This window comes from Ceraceosorus guamensis (genome assembly GCF_003144195.1).
Source record: "Ceraceosorus guamensis strain MCA 4658 unplaced genomic scaffold IE81scaffold_31, whole genome shotgun sequence".
In the NCBI taxonomy this organism is placed as follows: Eukaryota; Fungi; Basidiomycota; class Exobasidiomycetes; order Ceraceosorales; family Ceraceosoraceae; genus Ceraceosorus; species Ceraceosorus guamensis.
The window spans coordinates 241097-259783 of NW_020290026.1; the positions used below are offsets into that span (position 1 = coordinate 241097).

General features: G+C 54.3%; 6 protein-coding genes across 6 annotated transcripts; 5 read left to right on the forward strand and 1 right to left on the reverse strand.

Annotated features, from left to right (window-relative positions):
* Positions 1-176: 176 nt before the first annotated feature.
* On the forward strand, positions 177-1699 carry IE81DRAFT_139127 (thioredoxin-like protein). The gene is made up of 4 exons (XM_025510335.1): positions 177-636; positions 840-1008; positions 1104-1317; positions 1440-1699. Exons 1-4 carry the CDS (start codon positions 311-313, stop codon positions 1535-1537), a joined length of 807 nt encoding a protein of 268 aa, XP_025369499.1. The 5' UTR covers positions 177-310; the 3' UTR covers positions 1538-1699.
* A 616-nt stretch (positions 1700-2315) lies between these two features.
* IE81DRAFT_139136 (hypothetical protein) lies at positions 2316-3418 on the forward strand. Its single transcript, XM_025510336.1, has 2 exons — positions 2316-3292; positions 3388-3418. Exon 1 carries the CDS (start codon positions 2515-2517, stop codon positions 3223-3225), a length of 711 nt encoding a protein of 236 aa, XP_025369500.1. The 5' UTR covers positions 2316-2514; the 3' UTR covers positions 3226-3292; positions 3388-3418.
* A 3048-nt stretch (positions 3419-6466) lies between these two features.
* IE81DRAFT_139273 (hypothetical protein) lies at positions 6467-7881 on the forward strand. Its single transcript, XM_025510337.1, has 8 exons — positions 6467-6533; positions 6599-6901; positions 6976-7008; positions 7078-7119; positions 7195-7240; positions 7312-7344; positions 7418-7605; positions 7671-7881. Exons 2-8 carry the CDS (start codon positions 6838-6840, stop codon positions 7778-7780), a joined length of 516 nt encoding a protein of 171 aa, XP_025369501.1. The 5' UTR covers positions 6467-6533; positions 6599-6837; the 3' UTR covers positions 7781-7881.
* A 1000-nt stretch (positions 7882-8881) lies between these two features.
* Positions 8882-10719, forward strand: IE81DRAFT_341521 (hypothetical protein). Its single transcript, XM_025515657.1, has 8 exons — positions 8882-8996; positions 9259-9273; positions 9376-9447; positions 9534-9617; positions 9707-9739; positions 9827-9967; positions 10031-10440; positions 10525-10719. The coding sequence occupies exons 1-8, from the start codon at positions 8901-8903 to the stop codon at positions 10526-10528; spliced, it is 855 nt and encodes a 284-aa protein (XP_025369502.1). The 5' UTR covers positions 8882-8900; the 3' UTR covers positions 10529-10719.
* A 5358-nt stretch (positions 10720-16077) lies between these two features.
* IE81DRAFT_347594 (hypothetical protein) lies at positions 16078-16877 on the forward strand (the record flags this gene model as incomplete). The annotated part of the gene is made up of 4 exons (XM_025516167.1): positions 16078-16134; positions 16200-16229; positions 16292-16438; positions 16515-16877. The coding sequence occupies 4 exons, from the start codon at positions 16078-16080 to the stop codon at positions 16875-16877; spliced, it is 597 nt and encodes a 198-aa protein (XP_025369503.1).
* Positions 16878-17431: 554 nt separating this feature from the next.
* On the reverse strand, positions 17432-18630 carry IE81DRAFT_347595 (hypothetical protein; the record flags this gene model as incomplete). Its single annotated transcript, XM_025516168.1, has 5 exons — positions 17432-17824; positions 17911-18051; positions 18162-18194; positions 18271-18468; positions 18562-18630. 5 exons carry the CDS (start codon positions 18628-18630, stop codon positions 17432-17434), a joined length of 834 nt encoding a protein of 277 aa, XP_025369504.1.
* Positions 18631-18687: the final 57 nt, after the last annotated feature.

The following is an 18687-nucleotide window of genomic DNA, read 5'->3' on the forward strand; positions in this document are numbered from 1 at the left end:
CTTCGCGGCCTCTGCGCATTCGCAGCATCCATATACTTTTGACTCTGAGGCCACAACTTTCCAAACCTCTCTTTGTCGCCCTTCGCCATCAACATCGCCGGTCCTGCAAAATTGACAGCTAGCAAGGTGAGGCACTGGTCGCCGCAATTCCTGCTGCAAATACTCGGCACTACCTCCCTCGACAGCATAGCCCGTGTGCTGCATCCTGAGAAGAGAACGCAGACGCCCTACGAGGGGCAGCAGCTGCATCATCATTAAGACTTGATCCTACTCAGCACTCACGACACCCTTTCTGGCTTCACCCTCTACCATGTCAACGCCACTGCCCGATCCCTCCAGTCTCCCTGCTCCAATCCCTCCCGCGCCCGGGTCCAGCGCTAACGAAGCAGGACCTAGTGGACCAACGTACCACCCCTCCTTCTCAAGCAACTCAGATGACCACGCTCAGGTCGTACCCTCCATCCATGCCGATGGCGCTGGCAGAGGACACAGAAGCAGGGTGGGTGCTCGACGAGAAGACGACCCCGATGAAGATGAAGAAGAGGACGACGACGACATCTTCGAACAGCTCGAGCAGGAGGCTGACTCATTGAGCGGAGAATGGAAAGAGAAGCGGATGCGACAGATGAGAGAAGAGTGAGTTTTTTGATGATCCAATTTCCTAACGCGTCGACGTCCCTCATAGCCACGTCTATGACGCCGGCCTCAGAGTGCAGCTGCCTGCGATCCCAATCGGTCGCTGCTGTGTTTCCATGAATCACCCGGCTGGCTCCCACCTTGTCCTCGTCGAATCATCATTCGCATGCCAGTCCTGATCAGCCTTTCCTTTGCATCCACAGAGCTGCTCAGAAAGCCCTTTTTGCTCAGTCATCGGATGCGCACGGCAAGTTCACCGAGCCTAGCTCAGAGAAAGACCTCATGCGCCAACTGGCCGAAAACGACGGCGTCGTCGTTCACTTCTACAAGGCCGACTTCAAACGCTGCGGTATTGTCGACAGGCACCTTGACGTGAGTTGCCATCAGCATTCGCAGATTACCTCGCGCTTCCATCCACCGCTGGCGCTGGCTGACATTGCAGCACGCGGCACTTTTCGGCACCACAGTTCCTCGCGCCTCTGCATCCACGCACCCTCTTCCTCAAAATCAGCGTCTTCAACTCGCCTTTCTTGGTACACAAGCTCAGCATTCAGACGCTTCCATGCATTGTTCTGTTTGGATCAGGCGGCAAAGTCCTCGATCAGATCGTGGGCTTCGAAGACCTCGGCAATAAAGACGAATTCGGTACTGGCGTCTTGGAATGGAGACTCGGGCGAGCCGGTAAGTGAAGGGCTGCACGCTAGGCGTCGAAGCTGAGCGCGCGCGTTTGCGGCATCTCTTGGTACGGAGTCACGTGACTTGTCTTCGTCGCCTAATTGACCTTCGCAACCTTCGCATCATAGGTATTTTGACGCCGAGAGCTAAGCAACAAGCAAGTCAGCCTGTCCTGGGATTCGGCTCAACAAATAGCAGCCGGGCTAACGACGATGATTGGGATTAGCTAAAGACTGAGTCACGCCTGCAACGTGTCCAAGACTAGCAGGTGCCGACATCTGGTCAACGTGGTTCTTTTACGAGAATGTCGATGACCAAGAGCGGACTAAGATCAGTATTCTGTGCGCTGCTCGCCTCCACAATTTCATCCGCATCGTCTCTCACAGCACGGCCCTGGCTACATTAACAACACCAAAATAACGTTCAATAATTCGTCACATGTGCAACGTTCGATCGATCTGCTCAGACACAGTCAATCGTCTAGCGTGCTCAATCGCGCGCACCACACTACGGAAGAACGCGGAGTCTGTTAACGACAACACTTTGCCCAATGTCAATAATCAATCCCATTTTACACCTTAGTGCCGCATTAGTGGTTCGCCAGGTCATGCATCGTGGACCTCAACGGCCACCGCTCGGAACCGCAAGCTTGCCGCACCTCAAGCTTTCGATGTCCTCCGCGTCGGATCAGCACGTGACGCAGCATCTGCACTGGCTCACGGCTATCGGGCGGACTCGGCGTCGTCACCGCCTCAACGCTCCTCCACACGCAGTCCGGCAGCGTCGCAAGAGCAGCATTCAATAATTCAAAATTGGGAAATCTGAATCAAGATTGCCGGCATTCATGCAAGCACGTGAGGCATCCGTGGCACGCGCTCGTCCTCCTACGCCTGCGCGTCGCCAGCCTCTGTCCGTCGTGAGAATATCCTCGAAGATGCTAAGCTTGATCAATCCTGATAGGATGGGAGCACCGCCACACTCATTTGCATCCGCTCGTTTGGCGCAGTCACAGGGATCGTTGATTCGGGTGCGGGATTTGGCCTAGAGGAGTCATCCACAGATCGCTGTCGTCGAGTCCGGAGACGCTGCAGAGCGTGCTCGACATTCGCGATTCGCAGGCCCTGCTTGAACGGATGGGACTGTTCTGTTCGACTGCCGCGCTGGCACTGGCACTGGCACTGGCACTGGCATGCTCACCAGCCGATGAAGCATTCCTACTCATCCGCCAGGAAAGCAAAGGCTCTCCGATCACGCCATCGCCGTCACGACCTCAACGATCTGTCAGCGCTGTTGGACACGAATGCTTGCAAATTCCACATCCATGCAAACTCGCATGGCCCAGCAGCGTTCGTCGTTTGTGGCCTGAGGACACCAAAGTGCGTTGTCACTTCGCCAAATGCATCTCTGTGGCCCAACAACACCAATGGACGTCCTCTTCAACTATTTTGGATGCCTTGCGTCGCGCTCGGTGCTGTTGGGCCACAATCGCAAGACTTGCTCTGCTCTACGTGGGTTTTGCCAGGCACATCGTCTGCTCGGACAATGCATGCGCGCGTCGTGCTGGATCCACCGGTGACGTGGGCCACAGGTCCAACGCGTCTGGCATGCGGACCACATAAAGAGATACTCAACTTGTATTCGCGTCCGGACGCTGATGGAGGAGCGGAGGCATCGCGCGAAAGAGCGACACATTCGCGTGGAGCGTGTCCCAATAAAAGACTACTAAACACAAAATGCCGTCCGGCGTGCATCCAGGAAACGGGGGATGCATTCAGGAAACGGGGGATGGCAGCGCGCTGGGCACACCGGTCTGCGCGCCAGTCGCCAGAACACTGGTCAGCTGCTACACTTGAGACTGTACGCGCACACCCAAGCATGTTTGGCGTGCGATTAGGAGGGCGCTCTCGCCTATAAATAGGGCCTTTTTTCGCCTCTCCCTCTTTCCAACTTTTTTCCTCATCCTCATCATCCCTCCCAACTCGTAAGTGTTCCTCGCCTCGCCTTCGACACTCGAGTGCCATGTCTTACACTGATCAATCATCCGCCCATTCCTTTCCTTCGTCTTCTTCCACACAGGTTCCACTCACGACAACTCAAGTATTGGTGAGTAATCACGGGGGTTTAGAGCGGGTCGCGAGTCGTGGAAGTCGCAGGACTGGTCCTTGGGCCAGGGCTATACGCCTCGAGAAAGACGTGCCACAAGGCATAGAGTCGCTCGGGTAGTGGAAGATGTCTAGGCGTTGCAGAATCGGGCAGCCTTGATGTCGCGCACGACAGTGCGAAGACCAGGGCAAGTTCCACTCATACGTATGTGTGTGAATCGAGTACTTCCGAAACAAAGATTCTGCTTTTGCATCGACTGGTCGCTTTTCGGAAGGCTACACGTTGCAGTACAGTCGCCATCTCACTCAAATAGAGGTGGAAGCGCCTTCACCGACTTTGCCACTCGCTTGCATGCCACTTTCTTGCATTCATTAGCTCGGTCAGCATAAGCTGACCACCCCATTCATTGTTATGTAGTCTTCTTGTTCGAAAGAGCATCTGTGACTCCTTCGCCATTGAGACCCGAACCCAACTGGGTGAGTAGTTCCAGCGGCCTTGTCCCGTGTTTCGAGCAGAGGTGGTGGCCAGTGTTGGATGGCGCTGCTCGACTGTGTCGCTGATCTCCGCCACATCCATCCGTTCGCTCATCAGTCAATTCGGCGACATCGCCCAGTCTTGATATGCGCACTTCGTGACGGCAACTGGTCGCGGGCCCTAGGCCACACACCAACATGCCCTTCTTTCTGCCTGCATGGCAGCGCGCCAATGTGAGTGCCTTCGCGTACACAAGCTGATCGTACTCGACCGCTGGCTGAACTCCACACGTCGAATTTTGCCTCCAACCATCGCAGCATCCAATCATTCTACTCGCCCAGCGCGAGATCAAAGCCTTGCCACGTTGTGCTTCCGTTTGGATGAAGGCTTCCAACGGTCTCCTCGTCAGCTTTCGCCCCAAGCCGAAACGATGCGTTCTTTCTGACTTCGAGCTGGACCTGGAGAAGGGATGTCTCGAGGCTGAGGAGGCCAGAAACAACGCCACGGAGATAGACTTCGCCACTTATCCTCGCGTGCGCTTCGCTCCAAGCCGTCGCCATAATCCCATCATCTTACAGGTTCACCTATCAAAGTACATCGCCGGCAGTGGTCTCGGTGTGGCTGCATGACTCGTGGTTGAGTTGAGACGGAGTGCGTCGAGGGGGCACATGAGTCTGTGCTCGTTCTCGCTGAGCTCGCACGAATCGGAAAGGAGGCGAAGGAGTTGGTTCAGGACCGAATCGGTGGCGCATTCCTTTGCACCGATCTGAGCTGCCTCGAGACCCCAGAGCAGCAAGGGTGGACTGTCCGAGCGCCGATGCGCAGCGTCGCCCCCCGGGGCTTGACGCCGAGCCAAAGTCGCTAGCCGACGAGGTTGAAGGGCGCTTTAATTACACCCGCTTGTACTTCGCTCAGAGCGCCGGTGCTCTATTCGTGATTGATGGAAAGTGTGAGTCAAGAGTCGCGGGGCACCAGAATGAGTTCCAGAGCTGCGTGCGCGTTCTGCGTGAAGCCCATGACAGGTCCCCGCGAGCGACGTTGCATGGGTTCTGCGGGACTGCGGGTGGCTTCGAAAGCAGTCACGTCGTGAGAAGTCCTTTGCCCACGCAGAGTACACTCTCCGATCGGTGTGGCTTTGTCGCAAATCAGCCTCAAGGATGACTTTCTGGAGATTTCGTGATGTGTATGTATGGGAGCACGGCCAAGGAGTCGTGACGGCGTGCAAGTGGCGGGCCGGGGATGGGGGCAGGCTTTGTCTTGCTTGAGGTGAGAACGCATGGCTCCCTCGTCACAGCAAGTCGAAAGTCAAAAAAAGTCGTGAGGAGAGTCAAATCACGAATCACTCACGTGATGCCTGGCTTTGCTCTGTGCGCGGGCAGTCTTGAACTTTGAGTAGTGTGCCTGCTGCGCGCACATCGAATCGGCGGCGGTACGCGTAGATCGTGGCACGCTAGTTCACAGCATCCGCTCCCAGACATTGACTCTTCAGTCGCTACCACTATCATCACCTCCTGCATTGAACATAAACGATAAGATCGCAGGATGCGAAGGGCAAAATGATGGAGACAGCGCATGCAGCAGGCCTGGCTACAACTTCGCCCCCTCCGCCCTCCTTGCGCACAAGCAGCCCCTTTGTTCGTGACACCTCAGGCCTGTTGGACACGCCGTCTCCGACACGAGCAACGATGACCAGCATGTACACGTATAGTCGTGAGTAGAAATATGTGGTTCATCCTCACCTATGGCTAAGCGCTCGAGGGCTTAGCTTTTCTACCCCGGTCAAGCACTCTGACTGTACCAACCAGGGGCACGTACGGAGGGGCCGGAAGTACTCTCACTGCGGCGGGTAGCCGTTAGACTTGCTATCTTTGAGATAGCCATGTACGCGTGGGTCGCAGTCCGCGCGCGCCACCGATGACGCAACGAAGCAAGCGTCTCACGAGGGCGGCACCTGCAAATGCATCCGTATGACCTCTTGCAAGAGTCACCACTCGTACTGCAACTGATGCATGTGGCTCGGGCGTGCCCAGCTACGGCCGGCTGCTCGCTCATTCACCATTGTGCTTATCTGCTATCCAGTCACCAATCGCAAGGCCTCACGCTGAGCGCTCAAGGTTCGAATTGCAACTTGATGGAGCTGGAACATCTGACGACGTCACATCCTGACAGTAAAAGGCGCAGCAGCTGCATGCCCTTTGGAATAGCAGCTGCTGAGCGCCAATGCCCCCCAGCCAGTTCTCCGCAGCTATCCCACCGCCTTCAGAGGAATTAGCGAAGACAAGCCTTCTATCCCTCAACGAACCGCAAGATCTATAAAGGGCACTCAGCAATCCTGAAAGCTTCTCTAGCGGCCTATGGATATTCAACGCTACCACGCTTCGACATAGCAGCCTACACCATACGCTTTCCTAAGCAGCATTGCTTGACCGCTCGAGACTCACGACTTGCTACCTCTTCAAAGCGGTTGAGGGACCGCGTCGTAGCCATCGTAGCTCAAAGGTTTAACTCGCAACCCATCATCAAGGGATTCGTTTCCAAAGCAAGAGTCTGTTGGCAGACGGACCGACACAGTCGGTTTTGAGCGCTTTGACTGCCCCATGTTTTAGCAATCTAAGCGGACGAGGGACCTTCTTTGGCGCATGCAAGTGAGCTGAACCTTGAGTCAATTCGGCTTCATCAACTGACCAGTCTCCTGTTCATCTCGATGCAGAGGATCGGCAGTACGCCAATGCGTCTGACGGAGATGAGGGCGAGTCAGTCAACACCACAGGAGCTCCTGCTTAGACTCGCAGCTCTCAAGAAGCCCTTGGTTCTGTGGTTCGATCCGACTTCCTTCAAGAAAGTCAGCTCAGGTGACAGATCTAAGGGCTTCTTGAGAGATGCCAGCAAAAGCGCGAGCTCCTTCTACTGGCACTCTCGAAGCTGGTACGGCGCTCTGCAAGATGTGAGATGTCGTTTCCGCTTTGCTCTGCGAGCGACGCTTCTCTCGTCGCAGAACAATCACGCTGCATACGTGAGCGCAGAGCTTGATGCCGGATGGTTGCGACTTCCATATCTGACGGCCATAATGGTCCTCCTTGCAAGCAGAACGCAGGCTCCACCTCCTAGCCTGGAAAAATGGTGAGCTGTCTGCTGTCATCTTCGAAAGTCGGTACCTTCGGCTGACACCCTCTCTCGACTCTCTTGCAGAGCGATTTCGCACTGCTGGAGTCTGCTCGCGCAGCCGTCCAGGTCCGCACTGCTTCAGCTCACTCCAGCCTTCATGACTGTCGACCTTTCACTGAACTTCTATCTCCTTGACCGCAGACCCAGTCGGGCCGCGCTGCCCTCTACGGAACTTCACACCAGGTAAGTTGCGCATCCAAGCTCCTGCGTCTTCTGCTTGAGGTAGCCATTGAATCTGACCTCATCGCCTGCGGTCAGAACATGCCGAGCGCCTTCTGGCGCTATGTCGTGGTCAGTCGTTGCTCCCGTGAACAGGCTATGCCGTCTAAGAATACCACTGAGCCGTAATTCGTTGCGTTGTCAGGCTAAGGCGGGCCAGCCCATCGCTGACGTGGTCACAGTGCCTCAAAATATCCCCCTACCCCCCTCCCCCCCTCTCCTCTCCCCCTCCCCCCGCCTGTGCCATCGACTCTACCCTACGCAAGAAGCACGGGCTCAGTCGAGGAGCCAAAGCCAGAGAAGGCGCACGAAAAAATGCTGCGCGCGATCAAGGTGAGTAGTCTCGAGATATGCGCGATGACGCTGGCCTCGCTGAGTACTGTCTACTCTCTGGCAAGGACCTGCGCGACGCCTCTCGCGAGATGACCAAGGAGGATGTGGCTGTCTAGGAAGGTCTCGTGCACGAGCCTCTCAAGCAGCTCTCGGTCGACTTACCTGCCGCGGTTGACCAGATGCACCGAGCCCAGCTAGATCGATACAGTCGCCTCAAGGCCGCGGTTTGAGTCTAGCTGAGCGGCATGGACTTTCAAAAGAGCGTGGCGATCCAGCGACTCGTGGAGAGAAGTGAAGAAGACCACGAAGTCATCGTGGGCAGTCAGGAGCAGGCCCGAGAATGCAAGTGACAGCGAAACAATTCAATTCACAGGCACTCAGGTCTTGGCGCAACGCGCTGCTAATTCTTCGAAAGGAGCGTCCTTCGCTATCTCTCGTCGCAGCAGTCGCTGAGCATTTCCCCCATCGCTCGTACGGTTCAAGTGCTCACTGACCCACACTTTGTCCTCACTAAGGGGGAAGTCAAGTTGAACAGAGTCCTCACTAAGGGGGAAGTCAAGTTGAACAGACTGGCAGAGATATGCACACATGCGTATTTGAAGGTTTTGCCAGCTACCCACACTGTCCTGGTGTCTCAAGTGCTCGAGTATCAAAAGGCCTCTGACCATGGATCCCGGTGCTACAGTTGCACTTCCGGGCTTTTCTTTATGCTCAACAGATACCTCGTCATCGTTGTACAACGTTGCCTCCAAGGGTTCCATTCACGATGCCATTCCAGGGTAAAAACAAAACATAGCCAGAGTCTAGCATCCACTTTGCACAGATCTCGGACTCATGAAATGAGTCTTGAATGCTTCGTGGTCAGAGACGCAGATAGTATGTCAGTCAACGATTGCATGCGTGAGCGCTGAAAGCTTGTTGGCGAAGGAGAGCTGCAAGAGCTTGACATTATTGATCGACCGCCGGAGTCATGTCGTGAGCTGTATCCAACAACGCGATGCCGAAGTTGGCTGATGGCGTGTATTCTGCTTGGCGGCCAGGCAGGAAGCCTGCTCTTGAGCGGCGCCAGAAACCAGACGACCGCAAACGCACTTTGACTGCTGCTGACCGCTCGGTTGCGCACATCAGCGTATGCAGAAGCGTTCAGCGATCGAGCAGTCGTGAGCGCGCGCGCGCTAACAAGCGCTGGCGCGCAAAGCAGCTCGTGGCGAAAGCCGTACTCTACTGCTCTTGCGTGCGCGACCCACCTTCTCGACTCCCACGTACTCTCAACGCTCAGAACGACCCAAGCCAACATGGGACAGCTGACAAGTCAATACTTTGCCGAAGGCCCCGCCTCTAGTGCGAGTGCTCGGGCTGCTTCTACACCTCTTTGGACTGCGTTGCCTCTCGTAAGTTCTGCAGGCCATTACTGAGCTGCTTAAGACGTCACAAAGCGGCAAAGCGGAAGCGTTCAGGGCGTGATCAGTCTGCAAGGTCGGACGGGCGCTGTAGCGACGCGTGGCAGGTGAACAGTCTCGCTGCCTTCAGGCACGATCGACCTACTAGACAAGGCATACCTTCGCTGGCTGTGAGCCCCAGTACAAGCACTGACTGTTGCCGCTCTTCCTTGCCTGGATGCTTCCAATCACGCTACTTCCGCGAGCACTGTAGCAGCGCGAGCTCGAGGTGAGTAGACTTGCCTCCTAGACGCCGGGTCAGTCGAAGTCGTACTCATCCGTCCAAATTGTCTTCCGCTATGGTCTCCATAACCCTCTGTGCAAACGATAGCGTAACTTCTTTCACTCAATCGACGCCTACGAAGGCGCGCTCTCAGGAAGCGGTCGAATCAGAGTCAGAGCGGTGAGTCTAGAGTCTATAGAGCAGTCTCAGCTCGGCTGAGGCGAATGAGTCCTGATCAAAGAAGGCTGAACCTTCGATATACACAGATTGATCATCGATTCCTGGAAGATCTGTTGAGCGTAGTGGCTCTCTCGATCCCTGTCCTGGAGACGTTGCAACAGCTGCTGCCGGTAGGTCAAAGCTTGTACGAATCATCCTCTCGCAATTGGTCCAAAACGTTCTGATCGGTGCGCTCTTTGCCTCTATGTCAATTCAAAAGGACACCGATTCTCCCTTTTGGCAGCTCAAAGCGGTCAGTCAGCGCTCAAAGTAGCCCCATTAGCGTGGGCAATGGTGGACAGAAATACTCATTCTCCTTGCCACCGTCCACGCTTGACAGGAGCTACCACGCTTCAACAGCCTGCAAGTTCAAACCGCTCTGCGTCCTCGAGACCCGCCCCAGCACACGAGCCGCACGAGCCGTCGCTCTACCCGCCAGCGCGAGACAGAGGCTATCAGCGAAGCCCATTTGTGCATCATGGTAAGCTCTGCTATCGGCTAGATCGACGCCTTTCTTGAGCTCACGCACCCCTTCGCGCTCCAGAGAGCTCGCCAAGAGTATGACAGCTACTCCGACCTCGAGCGAGTAGAGCACTACGGCAATTTCCGCGCTGCTTTGCTCACGCTCAGCCACGAAGTCCGACGGATCACGGATCCAGCCGCCCGCTCGCGCGTTCGGAGCGATAGCGCGTCCGTGCGCTCGAAGCTCGACAGATTCGAAGCTGGGTTCGTGGATCGGGTGCCTGCAGTGGCGCGATTTGCCTTGAGTCAACTGGAATCGTTGAGGCTACGCGAGCAGCATCTTGCTCTCATGCGGCAGCGCGGGCAGAGTGAGGCGCTCGAGGATGCGAGAGTGTCTTTGCAAATCGCACAGGGAGTCTTGGATCGTTTTGAGGTGGAGCAAGGCGTTCCGTCCGAGACGGATTCCTGGCTTTACAGTTGGACGCAGAGCAGGTAAGTTGTGAGCGCATGCGCCGCTCTTTGATGACTGCGGAATCTCACTCCTCCCTCTTGCCCCTCGTGCTTTCCAAATCTTAGCTAGATGCCTGCCCACCCTTTGGAGGCATTTTGCAACCTCAAGCGCCTCGCTGGATGAGCACTCTCGGACATCCCTGGCTGTTACGTGGAACCCACTAGAAATAATATTGTCCTCGCATAGGGTACCTTGACAGACCGCCCACGGCGGGAAGGGCCCGTCATTCAGCGCAAACGGACAGCACTGTGATTGTATGCGTACAACGGCAACAGGAATGACACAGTCGTGCTCGCGTAATTTTTTCGTCTCGGAGAGGTCTAGGTTGTTGTGAGAAGAGATTGAATACGCATCGAGTGCAAGCTCGACTGTAGGAGCTGCAAAAGACTTAGCAGAGACTTGTAGATACATGCATAAGGTAGGGGGGCGTGCGTTCTTAGACCATTCATTTACCTCGAGATCGCAGGGAACCGTGCGCTCAATACAAGCCAGCCTGGGTGAATGTGGGATGAAGGTCTAATTTAAAATCACGAATGGGCGGAAGACCAAATCTAGGTCATGAATCGTTCGTTTCAGCGCAAAAATGCGACATCGATCTTGAATCATGAACGACTTCCTTGACATTCACATTTCATTTAAAGATGGCGGCTGATGAACGCTATTGCAGTGCTCAGATTGAGTCAAGCCAAATTGGAAGACCTTCCAATTTTTCGAGAATCAAATGACAAGAAGAAGACGGGATCATCGCCGGCTCTTCCGCGGTTGGAGCTCGTGAGGTAGTCAAAGTATAGGACCGACCACAAAGAATCAAGAGTCAGCACGAGCTTGCGCTTGGTGACTGAATATAAGGACATTGAGTCGAACTTTCAAATTTGAATCTGTATCCACATTCAAGATTCGCAACTCAGTCCAAGCTCGCGGTCAGGCGTTTCAGTCCGTCGAAGACGGAACTTTGAATCCGAAATGTTCGATTCATGATTGTGATTCTTGATTGTTGAGAGCATTCAAGATTCAGGTCTTGACTCGCAGCCGTCTTCACTTTCCAAATATGAACGTTCAGATGGAGTTTTTGATCTGAAATTGGAACCATGAAGCCAGTCCAGAGTCGAGAAAAGAAAGGTCGATTGCACTGACTCAATATTCGTGATTGAATGATTCACGACAGTCAAAAGTCAAGGAGTGATCGAGTCAAAGCCATGGATTTGGGTCTAAGCCAGAGGTTCGTCTTTCTCACCCTTCCACACTCAAAACTGGTCGAGCCGCTCTCTCTTGTTCGGACAGGCGGCGTAAGAAAAAGCGGTTTAAACTCAAATTTGAATGCAAGGTGCCATACGCATTCAGATTCAGAGAGAACAAAAACTTAATTTTTAAACGCGAATCAAGAAGCAAAGTATAAAGCAGCCTGCATGGATTTATACATGGGGCTGCGCGGAATCGCAGATGTTCTACCGCAACCTGTACGCGTGTGGAGTCCCTCATTGTGATTGCGGCTTGAGGCGAGTGCATACAATCAAATCCAACAATCAAGAATGATAGCGACCACGAAGTCATGCTTCATGGAGCGACTACCTCCTCACTCGCAACTTCGGTGCAGCCTACGCTATGAAGGCAGTCGCAACTCCAGCGCATACATGTGCGCACGATAAAGCTTGTCAGGCACTCACTCAAACAGCCCAACGTTCCGATCTACAACGAGAGCACGTTAACTCAATCAGTGCGCCCATCATCAAAGTCGGCCGGCACATGGGATCCAGAAGTGATCGTAGTTGTGCATCTCGGGTCTGCTCGCCTCAGATCCCGATGAGACTATGTTGCCTCAGAAGAGTACCTGTTGGAAGCAAAGGAAAGCTCGAACGCACGGGCGAGCCACGACGCTAGTTCTCAAACATCGCGTAGAAGTTCTGAAACTCATCACTCACAACCTCCGATTGGACTCAACTACTTCACTCACTAATGATGAGGAGATGATATAGGAAGATGATGGAGCTTACCTCTTTTGCGTGGAAAGCATCGGGCAAAGTCCTCGTACAGAAGACTCAGCTGGAGAAAAGCGAACGCCTGCCTAATTGCTCGTCCCGACTCGCCATTCTACCCAGCATAGTATCCAGCCTCGGTCACGTATCGCCTTGGCCATGGCTGATAAATGCTCGGTAGTCGCCAGCGTCACATCACACAAGATGTCCACAGCGAGCAAATTTGACACTTGGTTGGTCCTCTTTGATGAATGAGAAGCGGAATAGGTCTTGTCGGAATGGCACTCAAGATCAGACTTGATCCTGCAGGTGGAGTCCACTGGCTCTGACCACCTCTTCAGAGCTCGAATTCTGCCTTCGCTTTTCCACTTGACAGGCATGACGCCTCCCCACTGCGGACTCGCACCACTGCTCTCTCAAGGAAAGGATTGCAACTCTTGACCTAGTGGGTCTCGCTATCTCCGATCATTGGCGCCTCAGTGCTATCTCATCTGAAGATTCGAGGGGCCCATCTGATCAGATCAGATTGCCATTCAAGATCGTACTTGCGACTCCTGTCCGGATATCGATCGACGACCCAAGAGTTGCACCTCTCTCTGAGCAAGCCGCTGATAGCCATCAGTGGTCAGCAGACTTCACGTCGTTCGCGGCCTCGACACAGCCCCCACCGTAACGCTCGAGAGTACGGCAACGTCAAGCTTGCCTTGAAGGAGAAAGATTAGCATTCTGGAATGTATGCGCACCAGGACAACAAAGCGAGACGTCTACCTCTGGCGTGGACAATTGGCGCTTGAGCGAGGAGGGGGAGGGGCCTTGTAGTCCGCTGGCATACTACCTTAAGCTCGACGTGTGAAACGGAAGGAGAGCGGTCAGTCAAGCCTTTCGGAAGGCTCAAAGTCTTCGTCGATATCCCGAAGCATCCTCATCTCAGACCTACTCACCACTACAAAATCCTCCGTCTATTTCGAACCTTCGCTCGTAGTCAGACGCGCCGAACGCGACCTGCAGGATGCACCTACAGCACGAAGACTCTCTCGCTCATCGCTCTCATTTGGCCGCCGAAACTTTCCTCAGACCGATTGAATCAAGGATCTACGAGATACGATCTATTTGAGAATAGCAGAAGGTGATGAGGCTGTGTCAGTTGCGTCAAAGTCTCTATACATCCATCGACCCTCGCTGCCATCCACCAACGCTGTCAGACGCGAAGCGCAGTCAGCTGCCGCTAACGCTGCCGTCGTACATAGCGAGCGCTCCTTCCCGCTCGCGCTCCCTGCAGCCCCGACGTGCATCCATCGGCTCGATGCAGCGCAGGCCGAATCAGAGACTGAGACATGCGGAGCTCACACTCTATCACTAATGTTCTCACGGCATCCGAGACAACCACAGGCTAGGTTCGCTCGTGACAAGATTTTCCCACACCCTATGCCCAGAGAAGGCTACATACTCTGGGGCAAGACTGCGGTGGCACGCTGGAAAGCGGACCCCGAGCTAGCAGGAGACCGAGCGCTATATGAGGAGAATCAATGGCATGTGCTCGTGAATTTTAGTCATACACTGCGTTGACCGTGTTGACGTGTGAGCATGAGGCAGCGAGGGGACTGAGTGCTCGGACTTGTCAGCAACTCTAATTGTGGCAACGACTTTTCCGCATCTGCGTGTGAGCAACCTCTGGGTTGAATCTTCCGGACTGGACATGATGAGCTCTTCATTTGAGCATGAACTTGTCCACGAGAGAGGCCCATTAATGAGAGGCACGACGCAGGTGTCACTCGTGCCTGACGGTACGGCGGCTTGCCGCATGCCAACTCTGCAACCGGCGCGCCGTTGCGCGGTGGCCAGTGCGCAGTGCGCAAGGCGCGCGCGCACGCTGGCATGCCTTGAAGCGTGGCCGGTCAACACGCGTGCGCAATATGAAGCTCCATCCATCCACCCACTACCTCGCTCGAGACGTCTTCCATCATCCCTCTCCGCTCCGTGTTTTGGACTCCGAGATCTCTCAACGCTTGACGCGCCCATCGCTCTTCAGCACTCCCTTCGCAAGCACTCAGCGCCGGTGCAGGACATCAGCGCTCTCACGGATTCGTCGACCACATTGTTGCCTCAAATTCAGCCTCAACAACCTCGCTCCCACGCCCGACAAGCCTATCAAGATGTCTGTGAGTGCAAATGTGCTCGAGGTTTCCGTACGGTTCGGTCGTGTTCGTGTTGGATGGATCGTGGGTTGCTCGTAAGCGTTGCAAATCCCCAAAGACCTGATTAAAGGAACGAAAGGCTGGTGCGGTTTGCTTCGCTCGGGAGCGAAGATAGGTTGTGCTCGTGTTGGCTCGTGTTTCATGGATCGTAGACTGCTCGTAAGCGCTGCAAATCCCCAAAGACCTGAATAAAGGAACGAAAGGCTGGTGCGGTTTGCTTCGCTCGGGAGCAGATGGGTTGTGGTTGTGCTGGATGGATCGCTCGCAAGCGTTGCAAATTCCTCAAGACCTGATCAAAGGAACGAAAGGCTGGTGCGGTCTGCTTCGCGTGGGACGCGATGGGTTGTGGTAGTGCTGGATGAATCGCTCGTACGCGTTGTAAATGTGGGTCGAGATGGGTCGTGGTGGTGCTGGATGGATCGCTCGCAAGCGTTGCAAATCCCCAAAGACCTGATCAAAGCAACGAAAGGCTGGTGCGGTCTGCTTCGCTTGCGAGAGAGGGTCGGTAGGTCATTTATCGCGCATGGACTGGACGTCGTACGTGCTCAGCTCTTTTGCAACCGCTGCAAATCCCCAAAGACCTGAATAAAGGAATGAAAGGCTGGTGCGTTTTGCTTCGCTTGCGGGAGAGGCTCCGTACGTCGGATGTATCGCGCATGGGACGTCATCAGTGCTCTATCTGCCTGCGTGCAGATGTTGCACATCCCGAAGTGTCTCGCATCACGACGCATATATCCACGACCATCTTTGCGTCATCCTGCCGTATCCACGAATGCGCGCCGCAATGGTGTGCACGCATGGACTTGGTCAGCAAATCGCTGACCGCCTCTGTTTTTGTCCTACTTCTACCTTCCTGGCTTCCTCCCCATGCACTACAGGAACCCATTAAGGACGTGAGTTGACAAACGGGCCGCGAGAAGCTATCTGTGTGGCTGGAAGTACGTGCTGACGTCCCAACACCTGTCTCCTCAATCTCGCCTGCGCGATTGACCATCCATCTTACATGAATACTATTCGTTGCCAACTTTCCGCCACCATCATCTTCGCTCTCGCAATTGCGACTATCGTGTTGGATCTTTGGCTCGCCTGTGCACGCTCGTCTCATGCCTGTTCTCTCTGCCGATCGCACCAACACACTTCGCCTCTGGACGTCGTCTGTGTCATCCTTTACTCAACGTTTTGATCAATTACGGCACCGCCCTTGTGTTCTGGCACCATCGGCGACTGTGATCATCTGTTCACCCCCGCGACGCGCTGGCGACGCGCGTCATCTCCGACCGTGACCGTACTCTCTACGTCGCTCGTGGCGGATGTCAATGCCCAACGCATCTCTGCGTTCGAAATCGTACCGTCGTCTCTCGCGTGAGTGCAAGATTATCGGATTGGTTCGACTCAGCCAACTGAACTTTCAGTGGTCCATCAGGCAATGTACGCACTCGCACCGAAGATTATGGCGAGCACGCACAACCATATGTTGTACAACAGGGAGATGGAAAGAGTCTTCCCCGTAAGTGTCACCATCCCCTTGAACTCTGTTCGTGACGGCGCTCAGCCCCTCGGCGAATTGCACAGAAAAATAGCAGCTTCTGGGCAGTCACTGGAGTGAGTGGGATAGCAGGGCGATATCCCAGGCCACGTGCCCACGCTCACGCTCGCGTCACTAGCCGATCATGACCAGGGAGCAGCGTGCCAGACACCTCCAGGCTATGGTCTACCTTCCTAAACCGACATTTCAATTTGAAGACAGCTTTACCCTTCGAGGATCACGTTCGGCCTCTTCTGACATTGTTGGATCTGTAACCAAGCTGACGGTAAGCGCCCAAGGACAGGCGCACATGCTGCAGAGCTATCTAGCTGAACCTTCCTTGTTTGCCGTATTTGAACCAGAACGCACGCAAGCGCTGGGAGAGTCTGACCAACGAAGAACGTCTGTTTCACTACGCTGAGACCAATCAGGAAGCGCTCAAGATGCTTGAAGAGACTCAGAAGATGGTAGGGGTGCTGGATGACTTCAAGGTCACGGTCATCAATGGGGTCAGCAAAGCCTCAGATTACATTCAAGCTCAGCAGGCAGTGCAAGCAGCATATAGCGAGATCAAGAAGCTATATTCTGAGTCTGGCCCCATCCCCATCTCAAAGGCTCTCCGCCATCATGCAAACCAAAAGCTAGACGAAGCCGAGGCTCACCTGACCAATTTCGTAGTCAAAGATCTTGCTGCTAAAGATGACGCTGAGCCTTCCCCCGCTTAAGATGACTCTGGGCCCTCTACCGCTCAGCCCAAGGCCAAGAGACAGCGTCCGGAGTGATCTGGTGACGATATCTAGTACGGTGCAAGCTCGCCTAGAGGCCTGATCGATCTAACCCCATCCTTGGTCGATCTAATTCCACCCTAAAATCAACCGAATCTGACTGTACACCTTCGCAACATCGATCAATCTCATGTTCATTATGTGACGCACAGCACTAGGCTTTATTCGTAAAGCTTTTCAGTCAACCAAAGCGCAACAAAAGATTTCGACATTTCGAAAGGGACTCCGTAGTACGTGACCTTCGACTGTAAGTTCGTGGCAGAAGGATACGGACTGAAGGAGGGATGGCACGATCGTGCTGTGACGCGCAGATTGACTTGGCATCTTGCGCAGTCAGGGGCGTCGGGTGGCGCAACAAGAGCCAGACCATAGGCCAGTCTAGGTGAACGCTCTTGACTAGATAAGAGCAATGGAAGAAAAGTCGTCAGTACTTTGCGAAGCTGTTCGATTCCAGTCACTTGCGGAAGGGCTGTTGGTGCTCTCTGTGCTTACAATTACATCGTCGGCGTACCGATGTCGAGCCATGAATCGGAGCTCAATCCTACACCATGGTCCACCACATAATTGGTGAGACGGCGGTCGAGGTCCCGCAACGCACTCTCTGTCAGTCCTGCACCTGGAGCTTGCGAGGTTGCCTGAACGCGTTGACGGTGCAACAGCACCCAGTCCGAGGCTGTACTGATCCTGGTATGTGCCTGAGCCCAGAGATACCTTAGCTTGCTTTGCAAAGAGGCCAGATCCTTTTGCGCTTGTCTGCGCGATTGATCATCTAGCTCCAGCTCCACAAGGGACTTTGCCAAGAATTTACAAGCATTTCGCATCTTCTTATGCGAGAGAAGCTGCTCCAAGTCCGTCAAGTTGCCTGCTTCGAGTTCTTGAAGACCTCGCTGAGCGTTCCGTCCCGATACAACAATTGAAACTTCAGAAGAAAGCTCTGCAAGCAAATTTGGCAAGAGAAGGAAGCAGAACTCACAAGCACTCGTCCGTGAGCGGAATTGATGGCGGTTTTGGGAATTCTTGCGCGCTTTGATCGAGCGTATATGCTGTTGCCATCGGTGCTGCGAGGTTTGAGAACGGACTGCTCAAGGTAAACCTTTGGCAAACCTTTGGTACCCTGCCATGTTCGTAGCAGAGTGGAGTCAGTGTAACTACATAAAGCTCCACGAGTGATGAGACGTGCAACATCTCTAGGCATGCTTAATCGCGCAGAAAGCGTGGGCTCACCTTCTCCAGTTGCCAGAAGGCCGCATTACTATTCTGCTTAAGTGGTACATGTCGAGCGCTCAGCCCCTTCTGAGTCTAGAAGCGGCCATTACCTGCCGCACAGACTCACGGGAATCATTTCGCACATCTGCTCGCGAAGTTTGGCGGTTTCAATGACCTTTCGAAGGACGTCTTCTAGCAATCGAAAGTCCCGCTGATGTAGCAGCGACAGAACGGGTCGGCTATTTTTGTAAGCCAGTCGGTCGGCTGCTAATGATGACTGCGGCACGGCTGCTGGTGTACCTACAGCTGTAATATGGATTGAAGACTGCAAAAGAAGGATCAGAATGGGAGGCATTAGCCACCCGAAGGTTCCATCTAGCATCAGCACCAGTGACGCTTCTGAACGTGCTTCACTCACAGCTCGAGGTGGAGGAAGCAGGCAGGATAGCGCTATTGAGTGCACGGTCCCCTTTCCTGCATGAGGCATCTGAACGGTCAGAATAGCGCACAGGCCTCCTCTCTATGCATGTATATAAGTCTCTTC